This window comes from Apium graveolens, chromosome 2, assembly GCF_009905375.1.
Source record: "Apium graveolens cultivar Ventura chromosome 2, ASM990537v1, whole genome shotgun sequence".
NCBI classification, from domain to species: Eukaryota; Viridiplantae; Streptophyta; class Magnoliopsida; order Apiales; family Apiaceae; genus Apium; species Apium graveolens.
Window position 1 is genome coordinate 226,531,400 of NC_133648.1, and position 9,996 is coordinate 226,541,395.

The 9,996-nt window shown below is 36.5% G+C and overlaps 1 protein-coding gene across 1 annotated transcript; it reads left to right on the top strand.

Moving 5' to 3' along the window:
• The first annotated feature begins 5,245 nt into the window (after positions 1-5,245).
• Positions 5,246-5,818, top strand: LOC141697173 (uncharacterized). Its single transcript, XM_074501438.1, has one exon. The coding sequence runs from the start codon at positions 5,246-5,248 to the stop codon at positions 5,816-5,818; it is 573 nt and encodes a 190-aa protein (XP_074357539.1).
• The last annotated feature ends 4,178 nt before the right edge of the window (positions 5,819-9,996 follow it).

Here is a 9,996-nt window from a genome sequence, read left to right on the forward strand (position 1 = left end):
AAGCTAGTCAAGCCAAGACCTTCATCATCTAGCGGTGTATCTTCATTTTGAGGTTAGTTTTGTGTGTGCATGTTGATAAAGCCAAAGTTGAGGCCCTAGTTCTTATGAACTCAAGGTTTCAACCATGGTGGCTTATAGAAATGAGCAATATGTGATCTTGGAGAGGTGTTACACTTCTATTTTTGCCAAGTCATAATCTTGTTCATAAACATTTGGCAATGATTTTTTAAAAGCCGAATGTTTAGAGTGTTGATCTTGGGTAGTTTTTATAAAAAATGACCATGCTTGTTGTTTTTTGAAAGTCTTGTTCTTTAAAAATGTTGTTTTATCAAGTTTAAACTCTTGCATGCCATTTTTCCTTCAAGATACATTAAGGTTAGCACTTGCGTGTAGGATTTAGAACTTGCATGTTGGTTTACAAGTGGTTTTCGAAGTAAAAACCATACTTGTTGATTTTGTGCTTTGGTACTTGACTTTATGAGATGCATTCTATGGTTTTTGTTATAAAAATACTAGATGAAGTATTCCATGATTATAAGTGATTATATTCAGTGGATATCAAGTGATTATTTTGAATATGTAGTTCGAATTTTTGCTTAAAAACTCGAAGATATGATATTGCTATTATAGTTGTTCTTTTAACCTCTTGATAATTGATTTTTGTGAGTTGAATGCCATGATTCCTTTAATAAAATGCTAGTTTAGACTATATATGATGGTATGAGCTTATGGTCAGTAGGTGTCATGAATTTACCATGCATGTTTACTTCAAACTTTTTGCTTTAAAATGATAAGTGATGGCTTGTCTTGAGATGTGTTACTTTGCTTATCTTTATAAGTGACCTTCATGCTAAATAAATTGTAAATTGACCTTGTATGTTGTTAGTCAGTAGTTGTTAGTGTACATTAAGACTTTCCTTGGTTGGTTGTTGATTGTTTTTGGTGTAATGAAGGGAGTTAAGGAGGAAGGAGTCGCGTTGGTCATAGCAGTCATTATTTTATACAAAAGTTTAGGTCATTTTAGGTGAGTTTTAGTAAGGACTTGGTAGGACTGAGCTCAAGGGAGTTGGGACTTAGTTCATACTTGTTTCCAGTAGCTTAAGAATCAATAAAAACTTGCATTTGGATAGGTGCACACACACAAACCCGAGAGTAGCTCAGAACAAAGTACAATTGGGTAAACTTGACTTTTGGTCAATAATATCTATGTCATAGGTTAGGCCTTCATGGTGCTTTGGTCTAAATAGATATAATGAAGTCTTAGGAAGCTTAAAAAAGTCATCAAAACCAGTAATTGAACTAGATAAATGAGTTTCAAGTTAGTAAAAAACAGGGCAGTTTGGAAATCAGGGGAGACAGTTTTGTGTCAACTTCCACTTAAGGCCCAAGGAGGCCTGAGTGAGGTCTTTGAGTCATTCCAACTTTGAGAGTCATTTTAGAGTCTTAATAACCTTTGAGAGTTGGTTTGGAGTGAATGCCCAAGGTGGAGATATCTTATTTCCACCAAAACACCCGAGAGTCACCATTAGAGTCACCATTAGAGTTGCCTCTAGAAATTTTAGACGAGTGCATTGCATTTGTGTGTCTTTTAAGTGAGGCCTTGATGTCAAACCAATTGCAAAAGTTAGCATAAAGTGATAAGAAGCCATTGGAGTAAGATTATAGCAAAGGGACAAAGTAGAAATTCATATTTTGCCAAGGCACACAAATGGTGCCAAGGTGTACATTTGGGTAAGTTAAGTAGTGTGCATTGCATTTGTGAGTCATTTGAAGTGAGGCACAAGTGTGCCTTACTAAATTTTGGTTGAGTTGAGGTCTGTAAAGGAGGATTAGGAGTATTGGTCATGATAATTATATGTTATATGGTTAATATCTTAAGTGACTGAATAGAATCTAAGTGTACTATTAATTAAGTGATAAATTGCCATGCCATTTCTTGCTAAGTGTTATGTGGATTAAGTGATGCATATATTAATACTTATAATTAGTTGAGTTCAAGTGTATATATATATATGTTTATATATACCTATATATATATAGTATATGCGAAAGGGTAGTTAGCAAGTATTGTGACGAGGATACTATTTATTATAGGTTCAAGTAGGAGGCCAGGAAAGGAGCCCATAGACGATTCCATTCACGTACTCAGTAAGCATAGTCCATGCAAGTGAACTCTCAACTTACCTCTATAATTCTGTTTCTTGTGATTTAATACCCTGTGAATGCATGACTACAGATTTAATCGAATTAAATAGTCCCTGACATTACCTAATGATTAGGTCTTGGATTTAATTAATCCCTTTCATACTTGAATTGTCCCTTTTCATCACATATTACCTCCTACCCACATGAATTCCCTACAATAGTTCCTTAATATATCAAATAAATCCTAAACCACTCATAAATTTGAATTATTTCTTTTGGGAACCCTGATCTTAATAACATTCCTTCATTTTAGACAACCCGTGACTTGAACCTTGACAATACATACACTTGTCATCTTGTCCTTGATCAAGAACCCTTTGAATTGAAATAAATTGATTTAAAAAGGAATTGGATGGTATTTTTTAATAAGAATGAGGCGCTAGACACTGTGATAATTTTTAAACCTCAGTAGCGGGGAACCTGATGGTTCTATATGGCCAATGTGAGCCGAGGATCCTCAAAAGTTGTGAATCACTTGTATATGGTTCGGAGATTTGATGTGGGCTGATCACCCCTCATTGCTCATAGCGTCATGCAAATTTCCAATTCCATTCACTTATTGAAAAACTTGATCTTTTATTTGAGAACTCATATTGTTGATTTACCTTCTGCTATCGTTTTATTGAGCTTATGATGAATTGTTATACACTGTTATTCACTTTTTGAGCAATTTGCTCATTAATATTATTATTGATGCTATCCCTTCAGTGAAACCCGAAGATGGTTCATTTCAAGCAAACCGTGCATAAGACATGTGGGGACTCAGGGTATGCCTACCGTCAGATGTTGGAGCAGGTAGGGAACTAGTAGTTCCCTAATGTTTATAAACTTTGGGTTTGAAATTTGGTAGTAATTTCACTTAAGATATTTTGGTCTGTAATATTAAAAGATGTTAGATGTTATTCAAACTCATTCATGTGGATCCGGGGATTAAGGTTAAGGCTTGTAGCTTTAATATTCTAACTATTTGTAGTACTTTATTGTTTAATCAATATTACACATATTTCTGCTAGTTAGTAATGTGGGTCCATCACAGGTTGGTATCAGAGTCACAGGGTTGAGTCACTGAACAACATAGGATAAATGAATATAAGGTAGGAATTTAGAGGATATGATGAACTTAGATCATTTGGGTTTTTGGGACGTTGAACCTATAGGTTTTGTAACCCTTTTAATTATAACCGTGTATATATGCATATAACTGTTTGACAGGAATCATCCTCATCGACTCCCGTATTCCCAACTACTGTGCCATTTCCTCTTTACGAGCAGATGGTAATGATGGTTGATCGACTGGAAGGCGAGAACACGAATCTTCACCGTAGGGTGGACCACTTATATCGCGAGAACTCTGATGACGAGCTTAACCGACCACGACTGATAGCCAGGCTTGAGGAGATCATCCAGATGGCTGAGGACCGGTTGGCATTGATGCTTCTATAGCGTGAGAGAGAGAGAGAGAGAGAGTCAGATCACTCTTACCGCCATTACCTACAAGCTCCGCCGAGTGATTAACCGTCTCCGTGCCCCTGTTCCCCCACCATCCTCTTAGACTATCATATAGTCTACTTATTTCCAGCATCGTTGATGATTAGTACTTTGATTTCCATTTGTACCTTGTACCCGGATTGTTTCAGGAAGACTTTATTTGCACTTTATTTCCTGTTTGTACTTTATTCACACTTTTCATTTGAACTAATGTTAATTTCGCACTTTGATTATCTTTATTATATTTCCATCTCATTACCATGATATATGCTTGCTTGGACATAATTTTGTTGTTTAAATTCTGTTGACCCTTTTAGAAATTGATCATGTTTAATCTTTCCTTAAGATATCCCGTGAATATACCTTTGCTTATATAATTGCATCTATCAGTTGTGATACCTTGTACCTTAATAAATTGCACCTCATCATGGAATAAAAATAATAATAGACCTTTGTATTGTTGAACACACCTTGAATAAGACCTTACTACTTAATATTTACTCTTGTTATAACTTGTGTATGTAAATATTTAACTGTGAAAAAAACTTTCTTGTCTACATTCAGAATCATGCCTCCTCGTAGAGCTTGCAACACCAATACCGGGGATCGTGAAGATCCACCATCCAACTTGGCTCAACTAATATAAATACTTCACCAACAATCTGTTACCCTCGCTCAACAACAACAACTCCTTCAGCATCAACCTCAATAACAATAACCACCTCTACCCCCACCAATCCCTATAATTTTCAAATCATTCCAAGATATGAAACCACCTGAGTTCCGTGGAACTGAAGACCCTGTAGAAGCCTAAACTTGGATTAAAGAGATGGAGAAAGCTTTCACGCTAGCTGTTGTAAGTGAAGACAAGAAGGTCGACTATGTGTCTTATTTTTTGAAAGAAGAAGCGAACTATTGGTGGGAGTCAGCCCGTGCTTTAGAAGAAGAAGAAGTTATCACTTGGGATAAATTCAAGAAGATTTTCTTAGACAAGTATTTCCCGAGCTATATGCAGACTCAAATGGAATTGAAGTTCTTTGAATTGAAGCAAGAAGGAATGACTGTGGGAGAGTACATGAGGAAATTCACTGAATTGGCTAGGTTTGTTGGAGATTATATGGACACGGATGAAAAGAGAATGAAGAGATTTCAACAAGAATTGAAGCCTTGGCTACGAAGCAGAGTGGTTGCTTTTGAACTGGCCACATATGCTGAAGTGGTCCAGTAGGCGATGGTAATCGAAGGAGAAAATGATCAAAACTTGAAGGAGAAAGAGAGTAAGAAAACAAAGTTTGGACACAATGGTGAAGGATTGGCTCAAGGGAGCCAAAATGGAAGGAATTTCAAGAAGTTTGGATTCTAGAACCAGTGAGGACCCCGAAGCTTTAAGAAGGGTGATAACAAGGATCGAGAATATAGGATTCAAAGGACAAGTGGTCAAAGATCCCAACAAGCAACAAATCTGGAGTGTAAATTCTGTAATAAGAGACACACGGGTAACTGCAATAAGGCTGCCATCGTTTGTTTCAAGTGCAATTCGAAAGGTCATTATATGAATGAGTGCCGAAACCTGAAGCCTCCTGTTACATGCTTCAAGTGTGGAAAGACCGGTCATATGTCGAGGGATTGCAAGACCTCCGGAAATAACAAGTTGATGCAATTGACGACCGCCCCTTACAATCAAGCAATGACATCTTCTGTTCTAACTCTTCGACTACCTTCAAATCAACCTTTTAAATCTGCAACTCCAGTGTTCCCTTCCTCTTATCCTGCTCAGGCCAGGACATTCAACATGAATATCAAGGATGTTGTTCAAAGTTCTGAAGTTGTGGCAGGTACGCTTTCTGTCAACAATATCAACGCTAAAGTGCTATTTGATTCTGAAGCTACTAGATCTTTCATATCTGAATCTTTTGTTGGCAAGTCGAATTGTGAAATTAAACCGTTAGTTGAACCTTTATCTATCATTTTGGCTAATCGAGAACGAGTATCTGTTAAAAGTATTTGCCCCCGGTGTAAAGTAGAGATTTCAGGCTATAGTTTCCCTTCTTCCCTTATACCTTTTCAACTAGGAGAATTTGATGTTATATTAGGAATGGTTTGGTTAGAAGAATATGGTGCTTAAATAGATTGTAAGAAGAAGAAAGTGATTCTTAAGTCCCCCCAAGGAAAGAGAGTAGAGTTTGAAGGACAGAAACAAGTTAAAACATTTTTGACAATGATTCAAGCTAAAAAGTTGTTAAGATAAGGGTGTGAAGGGTATTTGGCTCATGTAATTTATAGATCTAAGGAGATGCCGAATATAGAAAGTATACTGATAGTTAGAGAATTTCCTGATGTATTTCCGGATGAACTTCCTGGATTACCGCCTGATCGTCAAATTGAGTTTTCTATCGACTTAGCGCATGGCGTGGAACCTGTATCGAAGGTACCTTATCGTTTGGAACTGGTAGAAATGAAGGAATTGGCCAAACAACTAAAAGAGTTATTGGATAAAGGAGTTATAAGGCCGAGTGTATCTCCGTGGGGTGCTCCAGCTCTGTTTGTGAAAAAGAAAGATGGAAGCATGAGACTATGCATCGACTATAGAGAGTTAAACAAATTGATAATTAAGAATAGGTACCCTTTACCTCGTATTGATGACTTGTTTGATCAACTTAAGGGAGCAACTTACTTCTCGAAGATTGACTTACGATCGGGATATCATTAGTTGAAGAATAAGCCGGAAGACATACCAAAGACTGCTTTCAGAAACAGATATGGACATTACGAGTTTCTAGTTATGGCATTCAGATTGACAAATGCGCCAGCCGCCTTTATGGATTTGATGAACCGAGTATTCAAGGAGTATTTGGACAAGTTTGTCATTTTGTTTATTAACGACATTCTAATATATTCAAAGACCGAGGAAGAACATGTTAAACATCTGAGAATAGCTTTGGAGACTTTAAAAAAGGAGAAGTGATATGCCAAGTTTTCGAAGTGTGAATTTTGGATGCGAGAAGTTTAGTTTCGAGGGCATATTGTCGGAAGTGAAGGTATTCGATTTGATACAACAAAGATAGAAGCTGTAATGAATTGGGAAAGGCCGAAGATCCCGACTGAAGTTAGAAATTTTATGGGATTGGCCGGATATTATCGAAGATTTGTGAAGGATTTCTCAAAGATTGCAGTACCATTAACAAAATTGACCCGAAAGAATGAGAAGTTTGAATGGACGAAGAGTTGTGAAAAGAGTTTTCAAGAATTGAAGCAGAAGTTAGTCACCGTTCCGGTATTAGCCCTGCCAGATGACCAATGAGACTTTGTAATATTCAGTGATGTGTCATAGAAAGGATTGGGATGTGTTTTAATGCAACACGGGAAGGTTATAGCCTAAGCGTCAAGACAACTTAAGCCTCACGAACAAAGGTACCCAACTTATGACTTGGAATTGGCTGTAATTGTATTTTCTTTGAAGCTGTGGAGACATTACCTATATGGAGAGAAATGCGAGATATCTAGGGATCACAAGAGCCTGAAGTATATTTTCACTCAAAAGGAATTAAACATGAGGCAACGAAGATGGTTGGAGTTGATTAAGGACTATGATTGCATGATCAATTATCATTCCGGGAAAGCGAACGTAGTAGCAGATTGTAATATATAAGTGATGATGTCAAATATTACTGAAGATGGCAACATCATTATTGTTCCTGATTAAAGTGTGAAGCAAAGATAAATGGATATCTGATCTAAGGAGAATAATGAACTGTTACATTTCATAATCTATTAAGCTTGGGGTTAGTCTTGTTAACAGGCATGAATGTGTGTTAAGAAATCTTCTCGCAAAATGGGGGATATGGTTGTGCCAGACATGCATGTATCTCAACAAGACTAAGTCATATTGGCAACCCTAAGTAAGTTGTATTGTTATCTTAGTTTGTATTTATTCTTGTAACACTTAAAGTCTGTAAAAATTCAAAGGAGCAGACTGGAGTCTTTTCCTGAAACAGTATCAAGCCTAAGGATTCTATCTGGAAGAAGATCAAGGTGATCATTCCTCGGAAGAATTTTGAAGAAGCTTGGAGTTGAATAAATCTGTTTGGTTAAAAATACTCAAAGTCAAGATCTCTATAAATCACATATTTAGTGTTATAGAGAAGTCATTCGAGAACTCCAAATGACTTATCGAGAAGTCAGGAAAGCTACTAGAGAACTCAGAGAGATATCGACAAGTCAAGAAGACATGAAGGTTGGAGATATCGACAAGTCATTTCTTCACTAGAGAACTCAGAGTTATCGACAAGTCTACAGAACTCTGAGTTATCGATAAGTCAAAGTTCACTAGAGAACTCAGAGATATCGATAAGTCAAAATTCACTAGAGAACTCTGAGTTATCGACAAGTCAAAGTGAAGACATGATGCTGAGAGATCTCGATAAGCCAAAGTGTCATTCGAGAACTCAGAGACCTCTATAAGTCAAATTCACTAGAGCATTAGAGATCTCGATAAGTCATTATACTTATCGAGATGTCAAGATCTCTATATGCCTAATTGGAGATCTCGAGAGAAATTCTCAAAGTCCAAAATCACAGACCAGTTCAATATTCAAGATAAATAATCCACAAATAATCCAACCAGCTGGATTGACAAGTTTACAAAAAGCAGCTTGAAGAATGTGCAAGATCAATGGTGACGATTAACTGACAAAGGAAGATTAAGATAATCACATGATGCTAAAGATATGCTAAGCCAAAAATAGAAGAGTTACTTTTCTATAAATAGAAATGAAAAGTGACAGTTTAGAAAAGCTAATAGCATGTCTTATTGTACACTATGTAAACCAGCAGTTAACAAAATTTTAAAGTTAAAACTGGTCCATCAGTCAGTCGTAACAATTAAGATAGAAATCTTGTAAATCTCTCAAGAAGGATCTAAACTCTTTAAACAAAGAGCCTAGAAATTTTAGAGCAAAACATTCTTAATTTTAATATAAAATTAAGTGAGTTTTGAAGATTTGTGTTCTTTATTTTCTGCAAGTTTAATTTCTGCATGAACACATTTTTACTACAAGATTTAATTTACTTTGTTCAACCACAAACATTCAAGAAAAGCTCAAAAACAGTAAACCACATTCACCCCCCCTTGTGTGTTATTCATTTCCTAACAAGTGGTATCAGAGCAGAATCTGAAAGTAAACAGATTCAAGATCTTGAAAGAATGAATACACAGAAAATCAGTAGCATCAAAATTCCTACCTTTGACAAAGCTAACTACACTCTTTGGAAAAAGAAAATGATGTTGTTTATCAGGATGGCCAATCCACTTTACATTCAAATCCTCATGAATGGGCCCTTCACTCCTAGGGTTAGAGTTGAGGAAATTTACAGATGGAGACATGGTTATCTCAGCTCAATATGCTCTGAAAGATCCTTCTGAGTATACTGAGCCAGAAAAAGAGAAAGTTTCCCTGGATAGTGGCTTACAATTGATATTGATTGAGTCACTTGACAATGCGATGTACAACAACATTGTCAATTGTGACACTGCCAAGAAAATATGGGAAAAGATTGAGATACTCTGTGAGGGAACTGAGGAAGTAAGATCCAATCAAAGAAGGATACTGATTTCACGGTATGAGGGTTTCATGACCAAGCCAAAGGAAAGTATAACAGATGTGTTTGAAAGGTTTAACAAGTTGATAAATGATTTACAGCTCCATGACAAATACTATGAAGCTGAAGAAGTGAACCTGAAGTTCCTGCTTACTCTCCCTGATCATTTGGAACAGAAAATCTCAGCAATCACGGAAGGGAGAAACTTGAGTAGGATTATACTGGAAGTTCTGTATGGAATTCTTAAAACATATGAACTTGAAATGATTTATAGAAAATCATTGAGATCTGGCCAAGGACATGTTGTAGATGGTTGAAGTGCTTTAATTGTCAATGAAAGCCAAATATCTACTGATGAGCCAAGATCTCAAACTCCAGTTCCCTCACCATGTGAACAAAGAACAAATGATTCACAGGAACAAGTCATTCTGGAATTGGAAAAAGATGAGTTCTACACTCTTGAAGAACTGTATGAGCTAGATCAGTCAATGACCTATTTGGCTAGAAAATTCTCTAATATTAGAGTAAAGAAGCCAAGATACTTCAAGAGTAAAGGACAGTCTTTCAACAAAGACAACAACTGGAAGGAAAAAGGTAAGTACAATTATGATAGCAAGAATGGCTACAAAACTGGATTTGTTGACAGATCTAAGATAAGGTGCTTCAGTTGTGATAAATTAGGCCACTTTGCTACAGAATGCAGGA

Coding starts and splice junctions, on each gene's coding strand:
- LOC141697173 (XM_074501438.1), top strand. CDS start 5,246: ATGAATGAGTGCCGAAACCTGAAGCCTCCTGTTACATGCTTCAAGTGT.